The sequence below is a fragment of the Microtus oregoni genome, unplaced genomic scaffold, assembly GCF_018167655.1.
Source record: "Microtus oregoni isolate MIOR12 unplaced genomic scaffold, Mior012 000007F_ref0000211, whole genome shotgun sequence".
NCBI classification, from domain to species: Eukaryota; Metazoa; Chordata; class Mammalia; order Rodentia; family Cricetidae; genus Microtus; species Microtus oregoni.
Genome location: NW_024543066.1, coordinates 39,732,393 through 39,746,372, shown reverse-complemented (window position 1 = coordinate 39,746,372; position 13,980 = coordinate 39,732,393). Strand labels below are relative to the sequence as shown.

The following is a 13,980-nucleotide window of genomic DNA, read 5'->3' as shown; positions in this document are numbered from 1 at the left end:
CAAGCTTCCCCCTAATTTTCAATTCCAAGGCCTCTTGGATTTCCAAGTCTAGATAGCTTAGTTGCTGTTTTAGCATCTATCATATCTGTCAGCCTTGAGGGACTTCACCCTGCTAAGACAAAACCACCAACTCAGGCATTTTCTGGCTCTGCCTGCCACGCTCACAAGCCCTGGTTCAAGGCCTGGCAGAGCCCGCATGTTTTTGCACTCTGCCTAAAGATATAAGCAGCCACATTTGACTCTCTACTAAGCCACACTCTCTGGGTGATGCCCACTGTGAAAGTCAAACTGCCAAGTTCCTAAAAAGGTGTCACCTTCTTCAGTTCCGCCAGCTGAGAGAACACGCAGTACTCCTTGGTGACCTGCCACTTAGAGTGCTGACACCTGATGGTGATGTTTCCGAGGAAGCCGCTGCTACAGGGTAGAGTATATTCATCATCCTCAGACCCGAATCCAAAGGAGACGCTGTTACACGGGGCTGGAAAATAACCGACACAGGAAGAAATGACTCCAGAACATTCTAGCACTCAACAACAACAACAACAAAATTGCAGGGTTTAAGCCATTTAGAAGCTATATTTGTAGATTTAAAACCCGGGAAAATGTGGAAGTACAGGTGCATTGCTGATGTCCATCCTTGTTCCCCTTTCCTCCTCATGCCTCTTGTTAGGGGATGGCTCCTTCTTCCAGGTATCTGACCAATGCCAGAAATATTGTTCTTATTGGGCTGTTGACCGGTTAGTGCTACGTAAAAACAAGGACAGATGCAGTCCCTTGAGAAAATCCTAGGAGGCAGGGGAGAAGGCTCAATGTATTGAGCACCTGCTTTGCAAGCTTGTACGTCAAGAGTTCAGAGCCTCAGAGCTCACACAAAAGTCAAGTGGGTGTGGCATCCTACCTATGTTCAGTCCTATCGGCATTCGAGAGACATAAGGAAGGAATTCCCAGATCCATCTGGTCAGCCAAACTAGCTGGAAACCATGAGCTCCACATTCAGTAAGAGACCGTGCCTGGTTAACAAGGTGAAAAGCAACTGAAGAAGAGACCAAACATCAACCTTGGGTCTCCATGTGCAACACATGTGCCCACACACACTTGTGCCCATACAAATGCAAGCGTACTTGCATACACACACATGCCGTTCACACAAGCATGTGTGGGAAGGAGAAAATACTTGATAATCTTTGCTAGAACAAAGAGTAATAATGCAACTGGAAGATGGGTGATTGTCACCAGTACGTGATCCTTTCTGCCATTTACCTATTTCAAAACTGCCATATACCCTTAATAGTATATTCTCCTACGGCTGGCACCAGGAGATGGCATTATTGGAAGCCAGGTCTTCAAGGCCTAGAATTTTGATTTCTCCAGTTTTCTGTTTTGTGTCTGACATATCAGATAGTATTTTCTGGGTGAACATATTGACAGATGTTGACAGATGCTATGACCAAAGACTCCTAAGGCTAAATTTCAAAAGTAAAATGAATACCCAACATTTATCGCTAGCTGCACACCTCCTGATCAGCATCTTACAGTTCTTGTAGACCCGCCCCTCCATTACTCGCCCCTTTGCCTCCTCCCTACAACCTCTGAGGACCCCATGCCATTTCTCAGCTTCTGTGAGACCAACAGATTCTTTTGGACTCCATACAGGAGTGAGATCAGACAGTATGGATCTTTCTGTGTCTGGTTTATTGCATTTAACCTAATGTCATCTAGATTCATCCATTACTCCACAAGTCACAAGAATCCTCCTTTTCAGGGGCTGCAGCGCACTGCATATCAAAATAGCTGGAAAGCATTTGTTGACTGTTTGCATCGCAAGGAAATCATAAATGTTTGATGTGACAGATGTGCTAATTACATCATAACACAATGTCAGTAGCTCTCAAAATAGTGCATTATCATCCCATAAATGTGCTTGATTATTCTGAGTCTGATTAATTTTTTTAAAAAAAATATTTGGCATACTGGTGCACACCTATAATCCTGGGAATCAGAAGGCTGGGGTGGGGGCTTGAGAATTGGAAGCCAGTCTGGGCTACAGAGAGAGGGAGACTCTCTTCCCAAGAAATAGAAGACGGGACAGGGAAGGAGGAGGAAAGGGGAGGGAAGGGGGAGGAGGGGAGGGGAAGGAAGGGAAGGGAAGGGGGAGGAGGGAAGGGGAGAGGAGAGAAGGGAAGGGAAGGGAAGGAAGAAAATGCGTGATGGATTGTTTTAATCATCAACATTGACTTGACATATGTACAATTACCTGGGAGGGAAGTCTCAGGGAGGGCTTATCTAGATTGGGATGGTGAAGGGGTAGGTTTGCCATGGAATTTCTTAGCCGAGCTAAGAGGACTCACTCTGAATGTGTCACCATTTTATGGGCGGGATCTTGGACTTTGATGTGACTGTGGCTAGCTTTTTCAGTTCCTGCTGCCTCGACTTTCCCGCAAAGTTGAACTATAACCTGGAGTTATGAGGCAAATAAACCCTATCTCCCCTAAGTTGCTTTCGTCAAGGTATTTTACCTCAGCAAGAGGAAATGAACTAAGACGGTATTTTTAAACACGTAGAGAGAGGAGGGTATGTGCATTTGCCCCTGGTTTTGAATGATGGATTTAAAACCACTCTTAGCTCTGAGGCTTTTTCATTGTGTGTACTGGCAAAGCGGTGCTGAGTCACACCTATCACAGCCTGTAGTGAGGTCAGTGTTCCAAGATGTTTATCTGAGATGCTCAGATCTCTAATTAGTAACTACAGAGAGTCAGCTGGGGTTGAGTCGTGTGGGGGCACGGGGAGGCTGCCAGTTTTTGCTGGAAGTGGGTTTTAGAGTGATTCTCTTGGAACTAGGCATCTGCAGTCCGAAGACAGCATGCATGACTAGCGAAAGACTGAACCAGCTTTACCTTTCCCGAACACTCGGAAGGAGCCGTCTTCAATAGAGAACTGCCTTTCCAGGGCCACCAGTGCCTCTTCTGCCACCTGCTCCAGGGCAGACAGGAGCTCGGCTGTGCTACTGGACCCAGTTACTTCATAGCCCACAATGATGCTTCCCTCTCTGCAGTGAGGAGGGAGGAGAAAGAAGAGATTCACTGTCTCTGCGTTTAGTCTCTCAGGGCAAACGTGTGACTGCATGCTGTGGAGTGCACAGGAATAAAGCAAGAAGAGTTTCTATGTGTCTCCATGGAGCTGAGAAAGAAACAACAGCCCTCCCCCCCACACACACCCTCACACGCTTGTATGCATACACATACAAACGCACATATGCGTTTCTATCAATGCATGCACATGTACATATATTCATCTGTATGCATGCGCATACCCGTATGTATCCTTGCACATGTACATACAAATGCCCATAGTCAGTTTGAAATGTTTAATGTTATAATGTAGACAGGGACAAGCATAGAGGGGGAAGTAAATGCCTCATACTATATACAGGCTGGGTGGAGATGGTTTCTCTGTGGAACAAAATCCCTGGTTTTTGAAACAAGCCTTTAAGATGATGTCTCAGGGTCATTACTGACCATGACCGAAAGCAACTTGGGGAGGAAAGGGTTTCTTTTGCTTACTCTCCCAGGTGACAGTCTATCACTGAGGGAAATCAGGGCAAGAACTGAAACAGGACAGGAATCTGGAGGCAGGAACTGAAGCAGAAGCCATGGAGGAAAGGGGCTTACTGACGTGTTCCCCATGGCTTGCTCAGCCTCCACCTTATAACACCTAGGACCACCTGCCCAGGCATGGCACCACCCACAAGGGGCTGGTTTCTACATCAATCTGTAATCAAGAAAATGAACCATAGGCTTGTGTACAGGCAAATCTTACAGATATAGTTTCTCAATTGAAAATCCCTCTTCCTAAATTTGTCTCCAGCTGCTGTCAAGTTTACAGGAAACCAGTCAGCATAGATGACAAGAAGACACATGATGAGAAGCATGTAAGTATCTGTGAAAGCTCTGGGACAGGCGGAGTTTGACAGACTTACAGACTAGAGTGGCTAGTCCAATATGAGAGAGAGAGAAAGGTAGGAAGTAATGTATGGAAACCAGCTGAAGGAAGTCAATAAAGAAAGCAGGAGGTTGAGCTAAGAAAGCGGCACTTTGGCTTGGACTAGTTGGATAGCCATTTGTGTGGAAACATCTAGATTGAGGTTATATCTGGCAGACTTGCTAGGAAAGCAGATGTGGGGTGTACAAGAAAGAAACCAGTTAGAAATAACTTCACAGGCCAGAGGGGTCAAGGGCATCACAAGAACACCCACAGAACCAACTAACCTGAGTTCATGGAGGCTCACAGAGACTAAACTGACCCCAAGGTACTCTGCATGTATGTTACAGTTGTATAAGGTACTCTGCAGGTATGTTACAGTTGGGTCGCTTGGTTTTCTTGTGGGACTCCTCACACAGAACAGGGGCTGTTTCTGACTCAATTGCCTGCACTGGGGACTCTTTCCTCCTTCCAGGGTGCCTTGTCCAGCCTTACTAGGAGAAGAGGTACCTAGTCTCACTGCATCTTGATATGCTTGGCAGGTTGATAGCCATGAGAGGCGTGCCCTTTTCTGAAGAGAAAGGGAGAAGGAATGGATGGGGAGGGAAAGGGAAGATGGAAGGTGGGACTGGGAAGAGAAGAGGGAGGGGAGACTGGTCAGGATGTAAAAAAATAAATAAATACAAAAAAGGATAATTTCACAGAATGGGAACAAAATTAGTGTTTTTACACAGTAGAATCTTACTGGGCAATAAGAAAGTTGTGATTCAGTTACTGAGCCAAACAGGAATGAACTGAACGGACTTCATGCTGAAAGGTAGACGCCAGGTTGAAAAACAAAAACAAACAAAACCCCTGACCTTTCACTTATGTGACATTCCGGGGCATGTTAAACTAGCCGAGGGAAGTAGAAATCAGACCCAGTGGCAACCTTTCATGGAGAGTGGGTCAGTAACCATGTCTATAAAGGAACTGGAGAAGTGGGAAGTACTGGAGACTATCCGTCGGGGCGGGACAGGCTGTAGCAACAGGTCAGACCTGACGAAATGTACATTGACCATCTGCACACAGCACGGTGCATTCCTTACATCTCAGGAAGTATCCGGGAGCAGAGCATGGCTCAAGGTTTGAGTCAGCAACTGGAAGGACAGATAAGAAGATGGCCGGCAGGAGTGGGTGGGCTGGGGTGCAGGGTGGATGTGTGTTTGACACGCCCACTGGAAGAGCAAGCAGAAATGTCAAGCTGGTGACTGATATTCAGAGTTCAGAGAAGAGACAGTGGCAAAGCTGGGAACCGCGGCGCCCAGACAGTGTCTGAAGCCACGGATGGCACACGAGAGCACACTTGATGATGAAATGAGCCTCGTGGTTAGTCCTTGAGGTCAGTACAGTGGTACTTTCACTCTCGTTTAGTGTTTTGAGGTCTCCCTCTATAGGCCAGGCTGGCCTGGAATTCACTGTGGAACCCAGGCTGGCTCGATACTTGATGCAATCCTCCTGCTTCGGATTCCAAAGTGCTGAGATTACAGGTGTGAGCCACCATGCCCAGTTACCTCTCTATCAATATTTTATTTTCTGACTTTAAAAAAGATAATTATTTTTTAAACACTTAGGTTTAAAATACAAATTTTAAAGATATTTATTTTATTCATTCTTAATATGTGTATGTGGATGAGGGGGTGTGCGCACACATGAATGTAGGTGCCAGGGAGGCCAGAACAGGCCTTGAGATACCTCTGGAGCTGGAGTTACAGGTGACTGTGAACCAACAGACGTGGGCTCTGGGAACCAAACTCAGTCCTATAGACCAGTGTGTATTCTTTACCGCTGAGCCATCTCTTTGGAACCCTGGCTACCCAAATTTTAAAGACAAAAGAAGGGAGACACAAAGAGAAGCCAGGTGAGGAAATTAGGATTTGGCAAGGACTTCTGAAGCCTCAAAGGACAAATTCTTGACCCTTCTGCTTGGATACGGCCCACCCTGTACACTTGCCACCTACTTTCCTACCTATTGTTTGTATGTTTTTGTCTTGAAGCAGGATCTCCCTGTGTAACCCAGGCTAACCTTGAACTCACTTTGTACTCTAGGTCAGTTATGAAGTAATGGCAATCCTCCTGCCTCCACTTCACAAGCACTAGGATTGTAGTCATGCAGTAGCACACCTGGTTGTTGTTTTCAGGGTTTGAATGTAAAATTACTGGAGTTAAATCTCAGTTTCATCTAGTAGTACACAGACAGAAAAGGCAAAAAAAAAGAAGGAAATAAAAAGATCCATTATACAGATTCAATATGAGAAAAGAGAAACTGGGTTCTTCTCTGGGTTAGATTTTTTTTTTAAAAAAAAAATTATTCCTGTGGGACTTTCTAAATGACTTTATAAACTAAGAATGTATATTAGCAGGTGTTGTTGAAAATTTCCCATGACTGGTTTGAAGTTAACCATGAAAAAAATAATGAGTCAAGCACTTCGATCACTAAGCTACTTCCTCCAGCAGGCGACCAATGCACACATACTCAGCTCCAAATAACTCTTCATTTAATCATAAACAAAAGACTAATTTACCAAATACACCTTTATTTGCTGTAGACAGTGACTTCTGAGTTTTGAGCCACAGTCCATACTTGATACCTGCACAGAAGGATATTTTATCCCAGGTTCCCATCTTGACTCCAGATTACACAACAACTTGTCCTATGTCATAGGAAAATGCTCATCTCTCTACCCCCACGTTCCCCATGCCACCCCTCACCCCTTCCTGAACCTGGACACTGTGATGTCCCCCTTCCTCTCAAGCTTCTACCTTATGCCCACGTGTTTACAATTTTTTAATGTGTGTGTTCTTCTATGCATGAGTATACAACATGTGTACGTGTGCGTGCATGTGTGTACTTGCGTGTGGGGACCAGAGGAAAACCTAGGTAGTCACTAGGAACGCTGTCTACTTCTTTTGAGACAGGATCTCTCACTGGCCTGGATCTCATGAATTAGGTGAGTCTAGCTATCCAGTGAGCCTCTGGAGTCCCCTGTCTCTACCTCCCCAACCCTGGGATTGCATGTGAACCCTGGGTTCTCCTATCTCTGCCTCCCCAGCACTGGGATTGTATGTGAGCGCTACCATGCAACGCATTATTATGTGGGCTCTGGGATCAGTCTTTGTTTGGAATCTCCAGTTGGGTGGAGGCCCATTCCACAAGGTCCACCATCAGTGGCCCCTCACCGGGAGATACCTGGGACCATGGCTACCAGCTATTTAAGACCCGGCCCGTAGATCTGTCTTGTGAGCTCCCAGGTCCTCTTTTCCTGCCTTCCTGAGAGTCACCTGGGTGTGCTCTGCTTTGCATTGCCCTGTTTATTAAATCTGGATTTACTAATTCAATTTGATTTGGCGTATTGCATGGCGGCAGAGGAGCCCAGTAACTGGGAATCTAATAATTAACAGAATTTAGACCTCAGGCATGCAAGGTATACACTTACAGACTAAGCTATCTCCCTAGCATTGATTTCACAGTTCTGTCAGGACCAGCATGAATACCACTGGGCATTCTCAGGAGCAGTGCCAAATTCTAGAGCAGCCCTTAGACCAGATGCAACTTACCGAAATTGCGTGACCTGAACTGACTCAAAACCATGGATTCCTCTGTATGCTTCTTTAAGCTTAGAAAGAAAACGAAAGACAATGTTTCAGTATCTGTCTTCACACATCAAAAGAAATCAAGCAAAATATAAATGCAAATAATAAATAAGCCAACAACATATGAGCAAAGGAAGAAGAGACCATGGGAAGAAGTTATATGTCATAACAAAAGCAGTTAAAATAACCATTGAGAGCACACACAATTAATTTTTGAGGATGCTAAGAAAGAACGACTGATCAGAGGCTGGTGAGATGGCGCCATCAGTGAAGTGATTGCCACAGTCATGAGGACCTGAGTTTGGATTTTAGTACTCGTGTAAGTGGGGTATAGAGCCACGTACATTAGTAACCCTATGGCTGGGAAGTAGAGACAGGAGATCCTGGGGCTTGTCAGTCAACCAGTCTAGCCAACTGAGGAGTCCAGTGAGGGATCTTGTCTCAAAATAATAACAATGATCACGTGTAGATAGCTTTAACCAGAAGGCACGTGACATCTCCCTCTGGTATCCACACAGGCACACAGAGAGGGATGGTGACAGAATAAGGGAAATAGGATAATAGATATTATGATAAATGTACCCAGATCTGTGTTCTGGTTCTGGACAGAGGAGCACTGTCTGGTCTAGTTCTTATGTGCCCTTGTTCAGTAACTCTCTTCAGCTTCTAAGAGGTGCTTCTTTATGGAACAAAGTTAAACAATTGAGTTTAGGGTGTGATAATTTATTATGTGTAATTAAAAACTATGAGCTAATGTAGAATCCATAATATAGTATTCAAATCCATAAGAAACATCAAACACATGATAACTGATAACATCTCAGGAACGTCTACTGTGGGCAAAGCAAATAGTGGCTCTGTAAGAACTCATCAAGTATAAACAACTAAATATGTGCTAAGGGACAGAAGAGCTGGCTAAGCACTTAGTTAGGAGCACGCAGAGGACCTGACATCCTCTGTTCCCAACATGCACCATAAGTCTAACTCAGGGAGTCTGACGGCCTCTTCTGAACTCCGCAGGAACACGCACTCATTTCACGCACGTATCTACACACAGAGTCACACAGATGCACACATATATACACACACACTCAAATTTAAAATTAAATAAATCTTTTAAAAATATATTATTAAGGGGCTACAGTGAAAGCTCAGTCAGAAAAGCATTTGCTTTGCATGAAGACCTGAGTTTGAGCCACCAAACCACATTTTTTTTAAATGTGGATCACATAGACTTACTAGCTAGCCCAGCTGAATTGATGAGCCCCAGGCCAAAGAAACCCCTGTCTAAAAGGGGAATAAAAGGGTGGGAAAAGAAATAAAGAGAGGTAAAAAAAAAAAGAACACATATTTGAGGCTGTTTTTTTCTCTGTCTCCCACATGTACACACAACGCCCACATGGGTAACCCCTCTATACAAGTATTCACATATATAAAATATGGATGAAATGCATGTCCTGAATTGAAAAGCATCTGAACTTGTGGTTAGAAAGATTATCCTTATATAACAAATAGTGCTTACTTGCTCTTCAATTTCAGTTCTGTAGTAGGCGTATACAGCAGAAGAGGAATTCCAAAGGTCTTTGATAAAAGCTTCATTAATTTTAAAAGTGCCCCAAACCTCTAGTGGAAAGAGGCAAAATAGATACAACAAATTTAGACACAATAAATTTCTTGCTTGATTTTATCAGTAGCATAAAATTATGAAAGTACAATTCATAACCCACGGTAGGCATTTCTATTAATTTTCATAAACTATACTCATCTAAAATAATAAAGAAAAGAAAGAAAACCAGAATGCTCAGTTGTTTGGTTTCTAACAGTCATGGGAAAGTGCTAGTGATCAGGCCAAGTCACTCAACACTCGTGTATGTATGTGTGTGTGCATCTGTGTGCATGTGTGTGCATGTATGTGTGTGTATCTCTGTGTGTGTGCATGTATGTATGTGTGCGTGTGTGTGTATCTCTGTGTGTGTACATGGAGACGAGATGTCTGGTGTCTTTCTCAATTTCTCTCTACCTTATTTTTTTGAGACAGGGTCTCTCACTGAACCTGGAGCTCACTAATTTGGGTAAAGTAGCTGGCCAGAAAGCCCAGGGATCCTGAAGTCTCTACTTCCCCAGTTTTGAGACTCCATGCATGCACTGTGCTCAGCTAAAGATCCAAACTCAAGTCTTCATGATTGCACACCAAACACTTTACTGACTGAGCTGTCTCCCCAGCCCCAACACAGCTTAAAGCTGTTTGCTAACTCCTACAAGCCCCGTGCTTACTAGCTCAGGGCTAGTGCTCATCTGTACAGAAGTTGTCTTTCTGTGGACAACCCCTGCTCAGTCTGTATTCAGGGTCTAACCATCAGCTGCTCTGGAAACACTTCTCTGGTCCCCACGTGTAAAATATTTCTACCTCTGAATTCCACCACTGCTTTCTCCATCTGACTGTACCTGTCTCTACCATACTACGGGAAACCCTTCATGAGCACATCACCTGTCTGAATCTTCTTTCTATCTCTTGTAGATGGATCAGAAATGGGCCTTCTTGCAAGATGGGAGCTTTCATTGGCATTTGGTGAAAAAAAATGCCTTCTTTTCCTTCTTATATTCCAAGTCAGCCTCCCCCACTAACCTGATAATTCATAAATAGGGTTTACTCTGGAACTGGACGTGAACATGGTCCTTAATAGACACATGATGCGATAACATGACGACTTGCTGTGGTCCTGGGAAGGGGAACTAGGCATGCTCAGCTAAGCAGGACTATTTCCGACTCCTCCCTCATACTTAAAGCCCAGAGCTTCAAGCTGACCAGAGCAGTCTTTCAGGAAGCTCCTCCTCCTTCTCTTCCCACTCTTCCACCCGTCTTCCACCTCCTTTTCCTTCTCATCTCCTTTGCAGACGTATATCAAACTATAGCCTAGACTTTTGAGAACCCACTATGTAGCCTAAACTGACCTCAAACTTAGGGCAATCTTCCTGCCTCTGTCTCCTGGGTGCCGGGATTACAGGTATGAGCTCCCACACTCAGGGAGAATTTTCTTAAAGTCTGTTAGGGTCTGGAATCCATGTCGTTAGATTCATCTCCTTCATAAAACAGAAACTTAAGTCAACAGTGGCTTCTGTACTCTTTGACTATATACGGTGTGTGTGTGTGTGTGTGTGTGTATGTGTGTGTGTGTGTGTGTAACTTGGAATGTATTTATTGCAATCCAGAGCAGGTTTTTCAATATAATCACCAAGTGTCCCTCCTGCATTCACACATCTAGAGTTAATCCTGGTAAAGAAGAGAAAAGGGAGAAGGAAATGTCCTGACTTAGGCCGTTGCCCACTTGGATTATAGTGCATCTTTCTAAATCTCAGTAGAATCCCGCAATCACAGCATTGAGCTAGCTGCGTGCATATAGAGGTTGAAATGACATCTAAACATGATCTTGTGGCTTCAGATCTGCTGCGCTGAGGAAGCCTTCACTGGTTTAGGCAAACCTAACTGGGTACCCCTACTTCAGTACCGCCCCTCAGCATCAGCTGCTCTCAGCCAGGCAAAGAACCACAGTACTGTCTCCGCTGCATCCTGGGAAGAGAGTACCTTAGCCCAGAGTACTTACTTGCTCTCTCACAGAAGTTGACACTCCGGCTCAGGTCTTTAAGATGGCAATTACAGCTTGGGAGGGGTCCATTTGTATGAAGGTAGCAGTTCTGGGGATCAAGACAGAAGGGAGGAAACCACATATAGCTGTCTTCACAGGCACACTCCGGGAACCCCTTCAGGTTTCTGCAGTCTACGTACAGAAAAGGAAATAGACCACAGTCTCACTATGTCTGCTTTCTATATCAACTTCTGTTCTGTCCTTGGCTCTGACTTGGAATCTGAACCAAGGATTTCTCCACAGAAGCTGGGAGGATGGCGATGTATTTAAGACATAGAAATGTCCAACTCCAAAGATTCTGAGGTTGCTGGGGAAATCCTAGCAGAGATAAAACAAATGGCTTGGCTTAGCATCCAAAACAAGGCTATGGATCCCACCGATATCCACTGTGATGGAAGAGAAAGACAGAAACATAGTCACAACATAAGAGTTACTATTGAAAGGGTCTAAAGGGTATTCGATCCCTACCTCATTTGAGTCCCCATCCATCCATCCACCCATCAGCACACCAAGGGAGGACTTAAAAACCACGTGGCCGAGCTGTAGACATGAATCAATGTTTAAATGCTCTTGCTCTACAGGGGACCTGGGATTGGTTCCTAGCACCCATGTGGTGGTTCACAGGCATCCAGAACTCCAATTCCAAGGGATCTGAAGCCTCCTGGCCTTTTTGGGCACTAAGCATGCATACAGTAGTATACACACACATATATGTGTGTGTATATGTATACACATACATACATGCAGGCAGAACACTCACACATGCTGAGCATGGCGCTGCCTGCCACTAATCCCAGCACCTAGGAGGTAGAAGCAGGTGAATCTCTGAGTTCAAGACCAGCTTGGTCTACAGAGCAAGTTCCAGAACAATCAGGGCTATACAGAGAAACCCTGTCTTGGAGGGGAAAACACTCATACACAGATAAATTTTAAATGTTTTAAAAGCTTAGAAAGGCAGAATGATTTGGAGGTGGGGTAATGGTGAAAGTGTCTACCAATCAAAGTTGTGCAATCGTTACTTTGTATTAGACTTGACAGGCCCATCAAAAGTCCTTTCATCTTAACAAAAAGCTGAAGGGTGAGGGTGGGGAGTGGGTATTTAAGCGGGGGACAGTCCAGGATATGCTTGAGAAACTTACGTGGAAGTGTGTGGTGAGTGCTTGTCAAACTTTAGTTCGCTTCAGAAGCCCCTGGGGCATTTCACCCCAGAGCCTCTGGTCCCACAGGTCTGAAGTGGACTGAGGAATGTGCAGTCCTATTCAGTTCCTTACTCCTGATGGCAATAGAGGTGACCTGAGCACTGTGGGACTCTCAGCTTTAGCCAAGTTAGACTTCTCTGGGAACAACTTCTGTGATTTGCATTATCAAATACTTCTTGCTATCTTATGGATACATACAGGAATTTCATATCCCAGCCTTGTGAGGCTGGATAGAGTCATGGAATGAATTCTGGCCAATAAAATAGGAACAGAGTTAGTGTCTTCCATTCTCAGCTAAAAAATGTCGTTGTCTGTGTGAGGATCTCCAGGATTTCATTTCTTTCTTGCTCAGAATGAACACATGTGAAGTAGGATCTCATTCATCACCTGGTACCTAAGGGATGACCACAGACACAGCCCCCTTGCCAGCATGCAATGAACATATCCCATTAAGAAGAAACAATGGTTCTTGATACCACAGCGTCTGTATGGAATGGTCGTTTTTCAAAGCACAGCCTACCTACCCTGACTGACCCGCCCCTCTCCCCAGTTACACTCCCCATCTCTCAGAAGCTAATTTACATGTGGTGGCCTTCACTCTGACGATCTTGCTGGACCCGTGTAAGCACTGTGACGGAGATTTCAAATGCTTCAGAAATCTTTTCAATTCTCTCTTCTCCCCAGGATCACTGTATGTCATCTGAAGCAGGATCTCGTACTCCTGGGCTGGAGAGAGAGGAATTATCAGAAGGCACCTGTGTTGGGGGAAGATGTCTTAGCAGTCATCATGTACTGCTTAGAGCTCCTGGACTGTCCCCGATGCTTGTCACTATGTTCCGCACGTCCAGACATTGCCTTAACGTGAGCAAGCGGACACGCCTCATACATGCCTCACAGGGATCTCTCCTCCCACTTCAGCTAGGTCAATAGTTCCCAAGGTCTCTTTCCTGCCCCAGACTCAAGGGAATCAGACTGGAATATCCTACTCACCCTTCTTTGGTTTCCTGGAAATATCTCCAACATAAAACCCCCAACATCACCCTTTCCAAAGAACTCATTTTTTAAAATGTTCCATTAATGAGTGGGGGTTTAGGGATTTGCTTGAAATGCAAAAATAAAACACAACTAGACCCTGGCTTGTGTCTGTGCACAGTTGTTACCTCCAGATGCTTATTTAATAACTTCCTTTCTTTCCCCAAAGACGAGCCTTCCGTACTTGGAACCCTGGGGTCCTCGGCTTTCCTACGCCAAGACCAATCTTACCTTGGGCCTTTCCATGTGCTAACTTTGCAGCCAGGCTGATTGGAATCAAATATTGTCTATTATTCCCACAGGTTTTGGGAGTACCCCCAAATGATGGGGAACAGGGTAAATGTGAACCTGCTCACTTTTTCAGGAGTTAGTGATACTGAAACCAGATAGGTTGGGTTAAATCTTGTCTTACAGCCCTTAGCCCAAACCCTAGTTTTACCATTTTTAAATAAAGATGGCCATGATCTAATAGAACTAAACACAGCCTGGCATAG

At 44.7% G+C, this 13,980-nt stretch overlaps 1 protein-coding gene across 1 annotated transcript in view; it reads right to left on the bottom strand.

The window, feature by feature from the left end:
* The window catches only part of Adgrf1 (adhesion G protein-coupled receptor F1), a 47,109-nt gene that overhangs the window by 16,614 nt on the left and 16,515 nt on the right, over positions 1–13,980 (bottom strand). The window contains exons 4-9 of the mRNA XM_041656467.1: positions 13,037–13,180; positions 11,214–11,387; positions 9,134–9,234; positions 7,576–7,634; positions 2,895–3,046; positions 315–478 (exon numbers count right to left, since the gene is read on the bottom strand). Coding sequence (XP_041512401.1) covers positions 315–478; positions 2,895–3,046; positions 7,576–7,634; positions 9,134–9,234; positions 11,214–11,387; positions 13,037–13,180 — 794 coding nt within the window. The remainder of the gene's footprint in view (positions 1–314; positions 479–2,894; positions 3,047–7,575; positions 7,635–9,133; positions 9,235–11,213; positions 11,388–13,036; positions 13,181–13,980) is intronic.